Source organism: Bos grunniens, chromosome 2 (genome assembly GCF_055505025.1).
Source record: "Bos grunniens cultivar Pamir isolate PY7600 chromosome 2, Bosgru_T2T1.0, whole genome shotgun sequence".
Lineage (NCBI taxonomy): Eukaryota > Metazoa > Chordata > Mammalia > Artiodactyla > Bovidae > Bos > Bos grunniens.
This window is the reverse complement of record NC_141166.1, coordinates 102,421,891-102,439,614: the sequence shown is the minus strand read 5'-3', so window position 1 is coordinate 102,439,614 and position 17,724 is coordinate 102,421,891. Positions and strand designations below refer to the sequence as shown.

The window sequence follows — 17,724 nt, the reverse complement described above, 5'->3', positions numbered from 1 at the left end:
TCTCCATCCCTGAAACCTCCTTTTCAGTGTCCAGTTTAGGAAATATTTTTCTGCCTTGATCACTTCTCTCCTATTGAATCTGAATGCATGAAATCACATAAGTCCTTTTCCCTTTCCACTCACGGGTAAGTGGTGAGTTAGCCATCCTTCTTTCCCCTTCTAACCAAGAGGCTTGCTTTTAGGCTGAAAGCATACGTACCCAGAGCTTATGTATGGCAGAGGCACTTGCATCCTTATGTATACACCAGTGTGCATTTTTAATGCAAATTATAATTGTATGCACTTGCCCCCTTAAATGAGAAAAATGTATGTAAGGCGGGTCCTGTGACTCAGCCTGCTCACAGCTTCATCTTCTATAACTGTTGTTATTATTGTTTTCTTTATTAAAAATGAAGAAATCTGGACAAAGAGAGGTAATGTGATTTCACAGGTCATGCAGCCTTAAGAAGCACAAGAGAGTTTAGACACAGGCCTCTGCCATTAAACACTAGATTACTTCTCAAAGTGAGAGGAAGAAATTTGGATATTCTGAAAAGTTGACAAGAACTGTCCATTGCCAAAAAGAGGTCTCCTTATCTGAACCTTTCTGCCTTGGCACATTTTCTTTAATATCATATTTTTCTTCCTAGTTCTTTACTATGGCTGTTTCCAGTCACCATTTTGGGGCATGTGTTTTATGTATATTAGGCACTGTGCTCAAGTTTTGTATTCATGATCTTATTTGATCCTTAATAAAACTCTGTAATGTAGATATGATTATCCTAATTTTATACATGAAGAGACTGAAGCATAGGTATGCTGTCCTAAGTCACAAAGCAGGAAAGTCAAGGACTCAATCCCAGGTCCTTAGAATGCCTCCACTGTGGTTCTGATCAAATGTAAAAATTAATAGTGTGATCCAAATGTGTCAAAATTAAATAGCTCACTAAGTAGCTTTTTCTATACATTACCTTCCACTCTGAAACCACCACAGTTGGGATAAATAGTGAAGATCTGAGCGTGTGAGAAAAACACGTTCGCATGCCAGGAAGGAATCGCTTATCCAAGTCAGGCACATTGCAGATGTGCCGCCTGGCCCAGTCCTCCATAGTGGGGACAGCAGCGGAGGGGATCTGCCCTTTGAAGGTGGGGAAGTGGAAAGTGGAGTGGCAGTGGAGTGTGGGTGGCGGGGTACCTGTCTCCTGAGCTCCACCCCTAGTGGGCAGGGCCTGCTAGAGGGTGTGGCCTCTCTGGACCTCGGAGTTAGAGCCAGGAAGGCTGGGGGCTTACTCTGGGCCTCAGAGGCTTAGTTCACAGAAAAAAAATTGGGTTCAGACATGATAATGTGCGTAAGGCACTAAGCAGGGCCAGATGTGCAATTTCTGTTTCATTCTCCAGAGCTCGGTACCTTCCCAGTAATATTAATACTTCTTAGACTCAAATTGCGCTCGTTTTAAGGAAAAAGAAAATCAGCTAACACTTATAAGCCTCTTATCCACTGTGATATTTACTCTATCAAAGCTAAGTGGTGTCAAAGTTATATCAAAGTTAAATGGTAACAAATGCTATTTTTGAAAAATATGGTATTTTTTTTAAAGCTCTGAAATATTTTTTTTTCCCTGATTATTTTAACAGGTCCCGGTCTGCCCCTCTATACTCTGCATAACAGCAACAATGATAAAGGTAACATTTTCATATTTTACCCTTGGTTTGCTTTTTAGGAAAGTGTGTGTGAATAGGAGCAACATGTGCTTAGCATAATGGGATTTTCTTCAGCTTTAGAGTGTCTTGACAATGACTTGAACACAAGGCTTAAAATATGAAGTATGTATAGTCTCATCAGTGAATCACCCACTTGTTCCTTATTGCTTTGCACAATCCAAATTCTTCACGTTGTAACAAATGCTTCAAATGTTTGTTGAGAACTGAGAGTCCTGGAAAACAATTCAGATTTGGATCAAGTGCTGCAGGATGTCCAGATGCCCTCAAAGAAACTGGACTTCATTCATTTGCATGGGACAAGTAAGTGAAATTTCTCTCGGAATGTAACTTTTCATGGAAACACCAATAAAATTATAACCAAATGTAACTTGATCTGACAGTATGTATTTTATACATAAATCTATTATAATGTTACTTTTTCATAAAATGTTCTATCACAAGAATGACTAGTTTTATATTTTTTAATCTAAAAATATAATATTCTACATAAAATATATTATTTTAAATGGAAAATATTTGGATAAAATGCACTGTTGCTAGCTAGTTCAGCGTCATCCCATTAGTAATTTTATTCTACTATTAAGTATTAATTGTGTTTTTAACAATGAAATACTAATATATTTTACCTTTAACCCAAACAGATTGAAAATGACTTGTGTAAAAAAATTTAAGTTTGGCTATAAAATGTTGAAACTTCAGTCCCAGGACAGAAATCTTGAATTTTTCCTAACTTCCTCTCCATGAGAGGCCCTAGCCTAGTGGCCCGATCGTGTATTATGTTCAGGGACCACTAAGAACAAGGGGTTTCTTTGAGTAGGAAATCCTGTCATTTTTTTGTAGTTGTTTTTGTTTGTTTTTTCCATTAAGGGCTAATAATTCATAGGGAAGGGGGGGATCCATTAAGAGTGATTTATTTTAGATTATTTTTTAATAAAAGCTAATAGTAGAAGGCATTCAGCTCCTCCAGTTTTAAGTGTCAGGAAAAGCATGGAGAGTGGAGGGTGCTTCTGAGGAAGAGCTTAGAGCAATGCTCCTGAAACTGCAGGTGCTTATGGCTCACCTGGGACCTCATTAATGTGCACATTTTGAGCCAGCCCGTGAGCGTGGGCCCAGGATTGACGCTTGTAATAAACTCCCACGTGATGCTAGTGCTGCTGGCCCTTGAATCTGGTTTGACTGGCAAGGGCTTAGGGTTTTGAAGAGCTAACTGGACTTCCTGGAACAGAAGGCATTGAATATTACAATATAACATATTAAATATTTGGATGTGACCCCCAGAGAAGAGACTGTGCATCTTAAATATAGGAAGTAAAACATTTCCAGTTAACTAGTGTTGATTCAAACAAAGGAGAGATCAAATACTGGGTTTGACATATTTTTAAAAAGCATCGTGATTGACTGATAGTTTGACATTCTACTCAAATATAAAAGAGACTAAAATTTTTGTTCTCATAAGCACATTTGATCAGAAAGCATAAAATAACCAGCAAAATACAAATTAAAGAAAAATCTACCTATATAAATATTTTACTCCAAAACTTTTCTTTTTTTCCTCAACTAAAATAATTATAACAACCAAAATACAAAAGAAAGGTGAACATAAGGAAGAAACATCTCTAGAGATAAGGATTTTTTTCCTTGTAGGTTAAATCTACTGAAGCTGGAAATAATCTTATTAAAATATGAAACAACTCTCCTCTCTCTCTTTCTCTCTCATTTTTAAAGATTAGTCTAACTAATAAGCCTGAATTTGGTAGCAAAGGTAACCAATTTATTGTTTAGGGACAAATTTTATTAACCTGATGTTAAATCAAACGGAGCGAATTAAACGGACCTGCACAAGATCGTGCAGAACAGTTTGCCCCACATAAACCTAGCTTCATTCTGCGAAACACAGAGCTGGGAATGGGAACTCAGCTTGCAGCCTGGGATGGCAACAAGAATTACAAAAATGTTATTAAATCAGAATTTTAAAATAGTGTTAAGGCCAACTAAAAATCCTAAACATCTTCAAAGAAATTCAAGACGAGGAAAACATTTTGGAGGAAAACTTAGAACATAAGCCATAAACAAACTAGATAAGTAGATCAGATGCCAAAGAACAGAATCATAAAAACAAAACATTAGCAATTCTAAGATGCACTTTTATTTTACAAAACACCAATGTATTTAATAGACCCATTAGAAACAAATTCGTTTTAACCTGAAACTAGTATTTTAACCTGAAAGAGAATATTTTTTATAGCTGAAAAGCATGCTAAATCAAAACAGTTCATTTTCTTTTTCTATTCTAATTTAACAAATTGCTAAACGCTACATGTTACTTGTCACTGACAGAGATAAGAAACCAAAACCACGTGCTAATGTGTTCTTAATTCATTAATTAATCTTTCTGTTTGTTTAGAATTTTGGTATCAGATGATCTTGCCTCCTCATTTTGATAAATCCAAGAAATATCCTCTGCTATTAGAAGTGTAAGTATTCAAGCTAAAGGAATAATGTAGAAGCTAACCATTGTCCATATTTACCCAGTGTAGCTCACTGAAAAATAGAGACAAATGCATCCTTTCTCTCTTCCTGAATTATTGTAGAGCAATTTTAATAATTCTTCCATTTTGCAATCAGAGATCCAAGCCTGTATTGTCTACCATCTTTCTAATAGAGAAGCTAGACACTCTTTTTCCCTCATAATGGCATATGGGTTTTGTTTTGTTTTGTTTTTTCCCCCTTGAACTCCAAGAGAATTTGAAAGAGATCCTCAAGTCCCAATTTGCATCCTTACCTCTTAGATATTTTAATAAGCAATAGATGGGTATTACTAGTCTTCACAGTTTCCTTATCCCTAAATTTACCCAGATATCTCTCATTGGTGGTCTATTAATTCATTCCAGTGTCAGGTTTCTCTTTATTTAGTTCCTGAAATATCATTGCCTGGTATTTTCCATTCCCATTTTTGGTGAAGAGAAGATATGATATGAGAAAGTATTCATTATATAATTTAAACTTCTCCAAGTCCTAGACAAAATTATGAAATCACAAGTCTTTGAAGAGTAAATGTGAGCTCCCATGAGGTCTAACTATGGTATCTTTGTATTTTGGGTAATTAGTAGGAAAGCATTTTACTTCAATCTTTCCAAAATTGCCCTGACTCACATATAGGGCCACAATGCCACTCTTCCTATCCCAGCTTGCCTCATTTCCCTTATTCAAAACTAAACAAACCAGCACACATGCTATGTGCCTGCTGCATGCCGGGTAATTTGCCTTATTCTGTCCACACTGCAAGCCTGTGTAGTCAGTTCTATCGGGTCCATTATACAGAAAAGAAAACTGAAAACTTGGGGATACTTTCCATTTGTTACTACCAAAAAAAAAGAAAAGAAGGAATATAGATACTAACATGAGACACACCCTTTATACAGCACGTTCCCCTGCATTTACAATTCCATGTAAGCCAAACATAAAAGTTCAGAAAAAGAGAAAGAGGTATTTTAAACTTTCAGATACACTGTTGGATTCTCATTACACCTAATTTAGTCAAATTTTGACTACAATAACATTCACTTGCTTGGGGCCTTATCCCCAGTACTGAACAAGATTCTTTACAATTAAAAAAGAGTAATGTTTTGACACAAGGGTTTGTTTAAAAAGAAAAAAAGTGATATTTTTATCTTCTTGGAATCCTCAGTAAGTAATAACTAAATCTCCCTTTCATTAGGAAAGTTTTAAAAAACATGGTAAATTCAGGCCCAGTTCTTTTCAGTGATTTTCCTCTTCATTTTCTTAGATGTCAAAATCTTTGTTTTCTATTTTTAAAAATAATGTTGCTTAATCTTCAAGTTTATTTAACCTGACACATAGTTAATACTAAGGGAACCTATTAACTCTACCAAATTTAATATCATTGAAAGGACCAGGGTATTTCACAAGTTAAAAAAAATGTTTACTTGCTTAAGAAATTCATGAATGCCTTCTTTTTCTAAAACTTAAAATGATACAATATCTAGTGTAAAATTAAAGTTGCACAATGGAAAAAAAAAAAAAACACGTGAAACTGTTAGTCAATCAGTTGTGTCCAGCTCTTTGCAACCCCATGAACTGTAGCCCATCAGGCTCCTCTGTCCATGGAATTCTCCAGGCAAGAATAATGGAGTGGGTAGACATTCCCTTCTCCAGGAGATCTTCCCAACCCAGGGATGGAACCCAGGTTTCCTGCATTGCACGCACATTCTTACCTATCTGAGTCAAAATTAAAGTCATATAATATTTGGCTTAAAACTGAAGTTCTTTTGACTGCCATCCCCAAGGAAAGGGAGGAAGATGTTAACAAAGATGTCCAAGCAGGTCTTGTCCAATCCTGTTGGCAGGGAGAGTGAACAGATGAGTAGGAGAGATGGGCTGGGAAGGGAAGAGTTACCCAAGAAGTTCTGGGTCCAGGAGTCTTGTAGATCATGCAAAGAAGACCTATTTACAAGACCCGATGACCTGGAGGGAATGTCTTGATTAACAAATGGAAATGAGAGGGCTTGATGAAGACTGTATACACAGCTATGTATGGATAAGTTACAGCCTGTGAAGAATGCAGCTATGAGAGAATTAAACTTGTTAATAAGTAGAATACCAACAATAACCCATTTTCCAATAGTCTATTTCTTTCTCCTTTGAAGTTTGTTTTTTTTGTTTGTTTGTTTGTTTTGGCTGCACCATATGGCATGCAGGATCTTAGTTCTCTAACCAGGGATCGAACCCATGCCTCCTGCACTGGGAGTGCAGTCTTAACCACTGGATCGCCAGTGAAGTCCCTTCTTTGAGGTGTCCGTTCATACTTTGACCCATTCCACAGTGCCTTGTGGAGCCTTAGTGAACAGCACTGTGCTGGCCATTGAAGCAAATGCAGTGCATATCCTACAACAGTCAAAGTCCTTAAGGAAGTAAGTGAAGTCGCTCATTCGTGTCCTACTCTTTGCAACCCCATGGACTGTAGCCTACCAGGCTCCTCTGTCCATGGGATTTTCCAGGTAATAGTACTGGAGTGGATTGCTATTTCCTTCTCCAGCGGATCTTCCTGACCCAGGGATCGAACCCGGGTCTCCCACATTGTAGACAGACGCTTTACTGTCTGAGCCACCAGGGAAGTCCTCAAGAAGTTCTAATCAAGGAAACGTGTAGTCTAAGAGTGTTTGTAAGCTCAATCAGGAAGATATATTTGAAGCTGCATTTATTGTCATCGTCATTATTTTTTCATAACACAACTCCCCTCTTCTAATTGTTAGAGTATTTACTTCTTTTATTTCCAAGATATATGCAACCTAGTAAACATTGGACTCGGAGAAAGCGATGGCAGCCCACTCCAGTACTCTTGCCTGGAATATCCCATGGATGGAGGAGCCTGGTAGGCTGCAGTCCATGGGGTCGAGAAGAGTCGGACACGACTGAGCGACTTCACTTTCACTTTTCACTTTCATGCATTGGAGAAGGAAATGGCAACCCACTCCAATATTCTTGCCTGGAGAATCCCAGGGACGGGGGAGCCTGGTGGGCTGCTGTCTATGGGGTTGCAGAGTCGGATATGACTGAAGTGACTTAGCAGCGGCAGCAGCAAACATTGGCCTGTGAAGTCTGTGTTTCATAGCAATCTTCAAAGATAAAACTGATGGGCATCTTCGGAGGAAACACACAGCCATTATAGTCATGTTGTCATGACTATCAAGTTTGACAGGACCCACTGAGAACACCCTGGCGGCTGGCACGATTTCAGGCTCATGAACAGGAAAGATGTACACTTCTTGTCCACAGGGAATTAGAAACGCAAGCCCTCTTCATTTGATTCAGGAAAACCACAAAGGCTAACAATTTGGGATTTTTCACAGATATGCAGGCCCCTGTAGTCAAAAAGCAGATGCTATCTTCAGACTCAACTGGGCTACTTACCTTGCAAGCACAGAAAACATTATAGTAGCTAGCTTTGATGGCAGAGGAAGTGGTTATCAAGGAGATAAGATCATGCACGCAATCAACAGAAGATTGGGAACATTTGAAGTTGAAGATCAAATTGAAGCAACCAGGTGAGTGACTAGGAGGTGAATTCAGAGGCTATTTAATTCCCTGCCTCCCATTTATATTTTAAAGTTGTGAAGTATAAAGAATTTCAAGTGTCCTGGGAAGAATCATTCATCCTTGGGCTGGATTTTTAGTGAAAATATTATGTTTAGACTTAGGGAATTGATATGTGTGCTACCATCTTCTAGCAATAGGGACTCAGCATTCATCAAACACATGGACAAAACAGGGATAAATGTGCCTCTGAGTAAACATCTAACTAAACAAGCAAGCCACCCCTATAGTCAAGGATAAATAGAGGAGATTGGTGTACATTTATGTCAGAGTAGGATGACAGCCATGTAGTCTTAGGAGTGGTTCCTACATTCTGCTGAGTTGAGAGTTCCTCCCCCAGTTTGGGAAAGTTGTGGAATACGACCGTTGTCACTCAGTTATAAGGGATTCTTTAAGGATGAATCACATCAGTTGTGAGACTATAAATAGATGTGGTGTGACTTCAGAAAGATTTTACTCTTAATTGGTGGTTATCCTGGAGTGCACATGTAACATGCACTGTTTTACCTGCCTTATCCCTGAAGCTACCCAGCAACCCTCAGAGATGAGTGTTCAGACCTTACACTTCAGGTAAAGACATGGAGGCTCTTAGGTTAGATAATTTGCCAAGACTGATCAGGTCTTGAATCTGGGTTTCCCTTCAACTTTCTTTCAGTTGCATTCAACCAGTAAATGGGGAATGTAGTCTTTGAGGTTCCATAACCAACTGCAGAGATGTCTGGAAAGCATAATAAATTAACGATTTTAAATAGTGTGAAATTAGAAACTAGGAAATGGAAAAAAAAATTGTGAATGATTAAATGGATGGAAGAAAATGCCTTTAAAAAAAGGAACAACCAACAAGGAGAAAAGATGACAATTTATTAAGTAATCCTAAATCTGTTAAATCAAAGTTAATGATTAGCTATTTTCCTTGAAAGTAAAAAAAATAAATAAGATTTAGATATGAGCATAAGTTGTTTTCAGGAGCGAGGCTTTGATATTTTTACAAATTCATTTTTATTTATCCAGATTTGTCCTCTGTGAGAAAGGGCATGGCTTCCAGCGCCTCTCAAGTCTAAAATGATAGAATTGTGTTACCCACAATATACAACTCTGTTTCAGAAGTAATGAGTAGTTGCTTTTCAGCAACTCAAAGGAACTATGTACAACAATACAGATGAATCTCACAGATTGTTGAGTGAAAGAAACCAGGAACAAAAGTATATACCCTATATCCACAATCGAATTTATATTGGTACAAAGTCAGGTGAAAGTCTTCTGGGATTCAATGAAAGAGTTTTTGTTTTTTTCAAAGAGAAAAATGACCCAGAGGCTTCTGGGTGATAGTATTGCCCCATTTTTTGGTTTAAGGTATGTTCACTCTGTAAAGGCTTATGAGCTTGTACACTTGTGATTTGGTACACGTTTCTGTATGTATGTGTTCTAAGTTTAAAAAGTTTACATGGAGAAGATGAGTTGAAAACTACTTACATTGAATTTTTTCTAATATTGCTTAACTCAGAGCAGTCTAAGACATATACCGTCAATTGAAAACAAAGGTTCTTAAGGTCACATATAGGTCAGTGTGAGGGTCCCCCACCTCCCTCGATACTACCAAGTTAAGAACCCCATTTGCTAGATTTTTTTTTAAGTAAACCAATTGCCTTTTGATGTAAGGCTAAGACTAAGAAATAGATGCAAAGAATATTTTTCTTCTTTCTTTACCTGGATTCCAACCACACAATTTAGTGACAGAAAGACATCTTAGTCCTTCAAGGAAGAATTGCCTCATATTTCACAGTGTTGAGATAACTAATCAACACCCATCATAAGAAGGGATGTATTTAGAGAATGGTGTTTAAGTCCTCAGGTAGGGGGCCCAGAGATATTTCTCAGCCCTACACAGATGTTCTCCATGCTCCCATGTTTCTCTATTGCAGGGGCAGCCTCTCTAAACTGAAAAACATCTGGAGAGGTTTAAATTCAATTATGTTAAAAAAAAGTGCATCTGGGCTGCAAATTTTTATATACAGCTGTGAAAAAAACAGCCAGGATTTGTTTTCTGTGAATCATACAGACACACACACACACACACATACACACACACACAGACATAATTTTTATGGACTCCAAAACAAGTAAACCTTGTTCATCTGGCTCTTAAATTTAAAATGATAGATATTGATCTCAGGTGTTTATTTGATTGCTGGCAGCAATTAATCTTAATTTCTAAGAGAATGAAATAGAGAACAAATGGCAGGGTTTCACATTTGTGCGGTTACCTTCGTTTTCTATACACAGTGTGATACTAATTCGTGGACTTCCTCCATGCATTTTAGACAGTTTTCAAAAATGGGATTTGTGGACGACAAACGGATTGCAATTTGGGGCTGGGTGAGTACTTTGGCTGATGTGTTCCTTAGTGAATATAATCCAAAACAGGATAATTTACTTTTGTTTGTACATATTTGGAGGTGTAAATCACAACCATCATGTCCATCTAAGAAGGTCCAAATGTCTTAGATTTCTGGGCAATGAGTCCTCCCCAGGCTTACACTTTTGTTTATTACAATGGGGAAAGGAGGTGAGCAAGTAAGAAGAGGCAAGAAAGAGGGATAAAGAGAAGGAAAGATAGAGGGGGAGAGGGAAGGAGAGACACTTTTTCTCAGGAGTCCAAAAAAATAAAAACTTAGAGTTTATTGCCTTTTTGTTTTGTTTTTTTTCTTTAACTTTTTTTTGTTTTTGTTGTTTTGTTGTTAATTAGTCCTACTCAGCAGAATGTCAATACTTTCCCTCTTACACCTACCAAGAAAAGGGACCTTGCAAGGCTCAGAACGGGTAGTCTTTAGATACTGCCCAATTAAGGCCAATTTAAACCTCCTCTATCCTGCTTTCTATCTCGAAAGAGGCACAGTATATAAAGATGTGAGAAATGTGGAAACTGCGACTTGCTTACCATATGTCCTTAATTCCTTTACCTCCATAAAAATAACTGTTTCCATTTCTTAGTCATACGGAGGGTACGTAACCTCAATGGTGCTGGGAGCAGGAAGTGGTGTGTTCAAGTGTGGAATAGCCGTGGCGCCTGTATCCAAGTGGGAGTACTATGGTAGGTGATGGCCCTCAGGTACAGAGATGCTGAGTGCCAACCTTCACATCTCAATGCCATAATCATTCTTTTTTAGTTCCCTGTTTCTACAGTGAAGAAGCTGATTCATCTTAGATGTACTTTATGGATACCTGTAATAAAACAGTCTTACTTCTTCTGCTGTTAGGAAAGGCTGGGTGGTATTAAATGCTGCTGCTGCTGCTAAGTCGCTTCAGTAGTGTCTGACTCTGTGCGACCCAATAGAGGCAGCCCACCAGGCTCCCCATCCCTGGGATTCTCCAGGCAAGAACACTGGAGTGGGTTGCCATTTCCTTCTCCAGTGCGTGAAAGTGAAAAGTGAAAGTAAATGCTACCTACATATTTACTTAGCAACCAATTCTGTTTCCTAAATGTCTTATCAAGAAATTATGTTTTCCACATTTTAAAACATTCCCAATGCTACGGTTCTTCAGATACCCTTCCTTACCTTTATTCTACTTTGACTTTGGGGCTTCACATATTACAAGAATAAGAAAAGTATTTCTTTCCCTTCATGTTAAGGTTGAATATAAAGTAGGATTTTGGGTGGAAAGAAGAGACTTTGGCAGGAGAACTCCTGGGGGCTTTGTTTCCACTAAGTAGGTGAAAGCCACTCTAGAATATTCTTTTCACCACTGAGAAAGTATTGTTCTCTCATACACATGTAAGGCTGTGATTCCCAAGGGGAAGGGGGAAGCAGTGGAACTCTAGGTAGTGGGGAAGAGCCAGAGGTGGTGAAAAGATGAATTATTTTCCTGTATCTCTTCTGACCCCATCTCAAGTCGTCTATGCAGTATAATGATAGAATCATTGATAATGAGTATGCTTATTAAATATTTTATGCCTTAATGTATGGTAGTATATGGTAATACCAAAGCTGTGGAAAACTCCAAAGTCAAGAGAAGCCAATGTGTAAAAGATACATCATTGTCTTTCTATTGAAAAATATTGGAGAACATGGTTAGGATTGACCCTCACATAATAGATTTGTTTTCATATAATACTTTCCTGCTTGATACTAATTGTTCTGTATGATGGCTTATTTCTGGAGACCTCTGGTGGTCAGTAAGATAATAGAAACAATCTTCATGAATTTGGAAATATATAATGGTAAGAAGAGTTCATTAAATGTATATGGACCAATCTAACAAGAACTTTCTAGAATTCCTACATATGTGAAAATTTGGACAATATTACTCAAAAATCAAATGGAAGGCGTGCATAAATGGTATTGCAAGACATACTTCTAAAAGTTTACACCGACATTAGTGAAAGTGAAAGATGCCTAGTCATGTCTGACTCTTTGCAACCCCATGGACTATACAGTCCATGGAATTCTCCAGGACAGAATACTGGAGTGGGCAGCCTTTTCCTTCTCCAGGGGATCTTCCCAATACAGGGATCGAACCCAGGTCTCCTGCATTGCAGGCAGATGCTTTACCAACTGAGCTATCAGGGAAGCCCCACATTAACCCCCGACATTAAGCATTTTTTAAATTGTATTTTAAAAAATTTAGATCTTCTTACACAAGAAAACCTGGTTAGCATAATAGGAAAGGGCTATTATGTTCTAGGACAAGAAGAATTGTGCCTGTTTGGGGGAAAAATTACTTTGCCCTTAAAAGCTATTCCTACTCCCCCACCCCATTAAACGTACATCGTGTTATTTATATTTAACAAAAAATTAGGGTTAGGGTTAGGGTTAAAAGATGAACATTTTGGGAAAGTCTTATATTTTAAAGTGTGCTTTAAAATATTATATTTCCTACATTAGTGTCCTCTAGATATGTACAATTGCATATAGTCTATATTCACTTTAATCAAAATGATAAAATAATAAAAACTCATTTTAGAGGAAAATATTTTGATTTCCATAGAAAGGGCCTGAGCAATATATATGGAACAGCTAATACTAGTTATCAATGCCAGTCATTCAAAAGGGTTAGAATGTTGCTTAATCTTATTGTTTTGATGATCTATTCTTCTAAATAATTAATTAAATTGGTATGGAAATACTGGTACAATTACAGTGACATCCATTAATTTATATAGCACAATGGAAACATATTATACTTATTTACTTACTGTAACCTGGCCATTTTTCAAAAAGTTATTTCACATTTTTAAAGTTATATTGGAATTCAGCAACAATACATTTTCTCAGTGATATTTTAAGAAATATATATATGTGTACATATAGCTATATGTATATATATATCTCTCTCCACAAAATGAGAGAAAACAGATGTTTAACTTGCTTTATGATGGAGTAGCTGAGCCAGTGTGGTGTTGTACTTCAAATAATGATAATTGAATTTTTTCCTTTCAGTCTGTCCCTCCCCCACCTAAAAGAATATGTTTTAAATGAGCAACTAGTAATTGAAAATTATGAGGTGTTTCCAGTAGGAGAGAGAATATCCTAAAGTAGGGTATATACATATGTCAGGACCAAGAAATTCAAGACAATTTAGACATTAAATGACTTGCTAATCAAGATCTTTAAGGCAGTCAGATGTTTAATGTAGTGTCCTTGTCACTGAGCACTTCACATTTGACTTTTCTGCAGGTGGGTTATTGATTGGGTTTTAGGTCACCCTGTTTTGATCTCCCTCTGCCCTCCAGGGAAGGGCTAATGGGAACTGGTTACAGGGCTGAGTGTGGAAAGACAGGAGTCTGGATGCATCAACAAGCCAAGCAGAAACGATCTGAAGAAGATACTTCTGATGGTATAACACTGCGCAAATTAAGCCATAAAGTAACCCAGTAAAAGGGGGTAAAGCTTTTATTGTATGAATTAAGTTTTTTTTTTCTTTTCTCCATCACAGACTCCGTGTACACAGAACGTTACATGGGTCTTCCAACTCCAGAAGACAACCTTGACTCTTACAGGGTAAGCAATGGTGAACTAGATCCATTTTATAACCTATTTATAAGTGGTATAAGAACATTTTTAAGTGAATCTATTCTAGAAAATATATATTTTTTTATTTCCAACAAAATTCTTGTTAAAAAAATAACACAGGTGGTTTAGAGTTACTCCAGTAGCTTCCCCTACTATATTCTGCATAATTACAGCCTTTATCGTATGCTATATAGGTCACAATATGCATTCATTTGGAAATACAAAGCAACACCAGATAATTACTTTAATTATAAAAAAATTTCCGTTTAGAAAACATGTCAAATTCAACATATTCCTTTAGAGCCCAGAAGACACTCTAAGTCTTTAACCACATATTAAAATTTCTTATGGTATTATCATAATTAAGATGTATGTACAAGCCTATAATTTTCTTATTCTTAGCCAAATGTGTACATTTTTTTTTCACACAAGATTTGAGTAAAGCAGGTGTCCTATAGGTGCAGGAGGGTAATACTCTGAAAAGCTCTTGAACCCAAATTACTGAATAGCATCCACCAGGCTGGTTGCTTGCTTGGAAGAGCCAGTGGGCAGGTTACTGCGCAGATGGGCTATAGCATCTGAAGTGGGGCCTGGGTGCAGCCATCATTGGCAGCCTGCATGCCAGTGTGGGTGCCACTGCAGGGCCAGGGCATCTCTTTGGTAGCACATTTGCTTCAGCTGGAATATCAGCCTAAGTACTAGGGACCCTTCAGGGCATTGCATCATTCCCCAAAACTTCCAGATTTTGTCATGTAAGTTGGAAACCCCTAAATGTACAGATGGCTGGGTCAGTCATCCGATGTTTACATTCTTCAGAGGATATTCAAAACTCTTCCCAGGACAGTGAATTAAAAAGAAAGAAAAACAATAACCCGTATAATTTAAGAGCACAACTTCTTCTCATCTGTGCCACAGCTCTCAGACGCTTGGGCTTTGTATTCATACATTGTATTCATACATTGGTCTAAGCCATAGTTGTACATTTTTGTAAGATGTCATCATCGTTAGGGGTTCTGAAGCCATTTGATCAAAGCACAATAAAATGCAAATACAATTTCCAGTTTTGCTAGACATGTACAGTTTAGTTCTACATCTTCCTTTCAGCTTTATTTAGCAAGCCTTGTGTGGGGTGTAGCGGAGAGGGGTATGAGTACATTTGTGTCTGAGTGTGTGTTTTCATCTCTGTTTACCAGTCAAAATACAAAAGTAACAACTGTATAAAATAGAATGCTGATGAGAACCTACTATGTAGCACAGGGAACTCTACTCAATGCTCTGTTGTGACCTAAATGGGAAGGAAATCCAGAAAAAGAGGAGAAATGTAAACGCATAGCTATTCACTTTGCTATACAACAGAAAATAACACAACATGATAAAGTAACTATACTGTAGTACTTTAAAAAGAAAAAAGAGAGAGAAAAGTAACAGCTTATGAAATGGGATCTATGAATCACCTTCTACTACAAAGCAGTCCCATAATCAGGTTGCCCTTATGTCTTCTGATTGTCCCACATGATACTTTGGATACAGTGTTTCCCATTCTTTCTCCTCCACATCCAATCAGCTGCTTTAGACATCCTTTCCCTGCTTCATGATCACATTGCTGATGCCGCGTGACCACCACCTTTCATAGTCATAACCCCGCTGCTCATTCCTTAGCTGGTGTCCCTACACTCCAGGCTGCATCGCACACAGAGGTAGGAGCTTAACCTATACTCACAGCACTTTCATGGACTTTTCCCATGGACTCAACTAAGTCCAGCTCTTATTCTTTAACCAAGTGTTTAATACCTTTCTTACAGCGGCCCTGGAATGTCATTTTCCCCCTTCCACCTCCATCTATTAGGTAGAGAAGGAAATGGCAACCCAGTCCAGTATTCTTGCCTGAAGAATTTCACAGACAGAGGAGCCTGGCCAGCTATAGTCCATGGGATCACAGGGAGTTGGACTCGACTGCAGGACTGTCACTCACTCCATCTATTAGGACACTTGTACTGCTCTCCTGGTGGACTAGCATCCTCTCTTTTGACTCACATGACGTTTTCCTTGTATGTCTCTCAATCCTCAATTTATTGTTCTTGGATTCATAGTTATTTTGTGCTCCTTTCTCCCCCCTCTGTTTTTTTTAATATAAATTTATTTATTTTAATTGGAGGTTAATTACTTTACAATATTGTATTGGTTTTGCCATACATCAACATGGATCCGCCACGGGTATACACGTGTTCCCCATCCTGAACCCCCCTCCCTCCCTTCCTCCCTCCCTGTACCATCCCTCTGGACACCTTCTGTTTTATTATTAGTCATTCATAGCTGTCCTCAATATTGTATTCTTTGGATCACCCAGTATAAAATAGAAACCTTAAAATCTTTTTTGATTTAATTTTAAAACTTCTTGAGTGGAAACATTGTTATAAAAACTATACATCTCCATCATCTCTCTCATTTTACAGCTCTAATTTTCTTGTCAGTGACCTAATCAGGATGCTTACACTTGAAAGCATCCCTCCTGTGGTGCGCCATATTTGGGCCATGGCTAAAAGTCTTTCTCAAATAATCCCAAAGTACTAAAAAAAAAATCCCCAAACATCAGAGGTATACTGCCCAGGACCCTCATCCTGACTCTAGATCCTGGTGGATGATAAGTCAAAGTTAATTTTAAAAATCCCATCTTGAAAATCTTTGAACCTCGAAGGACAGGGTGAAGTCCAAACCTTGATATCCAAGGAAGTCCATGGCACCTACCCTACTGCACTCCAAAGACATCAGCCAACAGGGTGTTTCCTCTTCAGTCAGTCCTCGCCCTAGAGGATAAATAGTTTTAATCCGCCATGTCAGCCTCTATCTTTTTCCAGATTTTCCTAGAGGCTCCTGATTCCCATCCCCAACCCCCTCTTCTCCAACTCTGCCCCCCCACCAAGGTGGCCATTTTCCTCTCTCCCCTTAGGTGTTCTCCGCGTGAGGTAGTCATGTAAATAGAAGTCACTTCCTACTGCCGATGGCAACACACGCGCGCTGGGAGCACAGAGTCACTGTCTCACTTTGCTGCACAGATGGCTCCCGAGGACTGTTTAATCCTTCCACGCCAGGAGTCGGGTTTTCTTGGCACAAAATTCTCTGCTGGCAATGGACACATTAAAACTGCCAGTACCAGGGCGCTAAAGGTTCCCAATGTGTTGCTCAGAGGAATTATTTGGGTGGGCGATAGTTAAGGTGGGCAGGAGAAAGTGAGGTAAATGTATTCTCTGTACTGTTTCTGCCCTGTAAGTTGCCTCCTCAGAAAGTGGAGAACTGAATCTGAGTACCTATATTTGGTGCACAGCAGGCTTTAGAATAAAGCTGCCCTCCTTTGTTTTTTAAATGAGTCTGTGCTTTTGTCTCTGGCAGGAATACATTCAAAGATTCTATTTTCCTCTAAGGCCCCAGCTGCCCCTCTGGACCCCCATCTTCTTTTACTTTTCTTTCCCAGGTTGTTTTTATTTCCCCCCATTCTCTCTCCTCCTCTCCTTCCCTCCTCCTACCCTCTTGGAAAAAACAAAGGAGACAATTCCTTACAGCCTTTCCCTGTTCTCTGTCTTCCCGTGGGTCAGGAGAGAAACATTTTGAAAGAGCCCTGTATAGGATAGCCTGTTGACTTTCTTCAGTACATCCAGGATAGGAATGACTGACGTGTGTAACAAGCAAGGTCTTGATCTTTGTACACTTTTTCAACTATAGAATCATTTATCTGTAACCAAAATTATAGCCTTTGGAAGAGAATATAATTTTTGATGAAACTCAGATGAGGAGAGGATTCATTATTAGGTCATTAATGACTAAGACTTGGAAGAATGTAGAGAAACACACCAAGAGAAGGACATTTTGTGAAATAAAGGTCATACTTACTATTTAGGAAAGG

The 17,724-nt window shown here is 38.3% G+C and overlaps 1 protein-coding gene across 6 annotated transcripts in view; it reads left to right on the top strand.

Moving 5' to 3' along the window:
• The window catches only part of DPP4 (dipeptidyl peptidase 4), an 85,025-nt gene that overhangs the window by 57,349 nt on the left and 9,952 nt on the right, over positions 1-17,724 (top strand). For 4 of the 6 annotated variants that reach the window (XM_086369841.1, XM_086369829.1, XM_086369833.1 and 1 more), the window contains 7 exons: positions 1,615-1,662; positions 1,903-2,001; positions 4,106-4,175; positions 7,572-7,766; positions 10,137-10,191; positions 10,807-10,906; positions 13,750-13,814. In XM_086369841.1, coding sequence (XP_086225967.1) covers positions 1,615-1,662; positions 1,903-2,001; positions 4,106-4,175; positions 7,572-7,766; positions 10,137-10,191; positions 10,807-10,906; positions 13,750-13,814 — 632 coding nt within the window. Of the gene's footprint in view, positions 1-1,614; positions 1,663-1,902; positions 2,002-4,105; positions 4,176-7,571; positions 7,767-10,136; positions 10,192-10,806; positions 10,907-13,749; positions 13,815-15,628; positions 15,820-16,773; positions 17,188-17,724 lie in introns of those variants that run through there. The other 2 variants (XM_086369857.1, XM_086369849.1) reach the window with 2 other exon arrangements.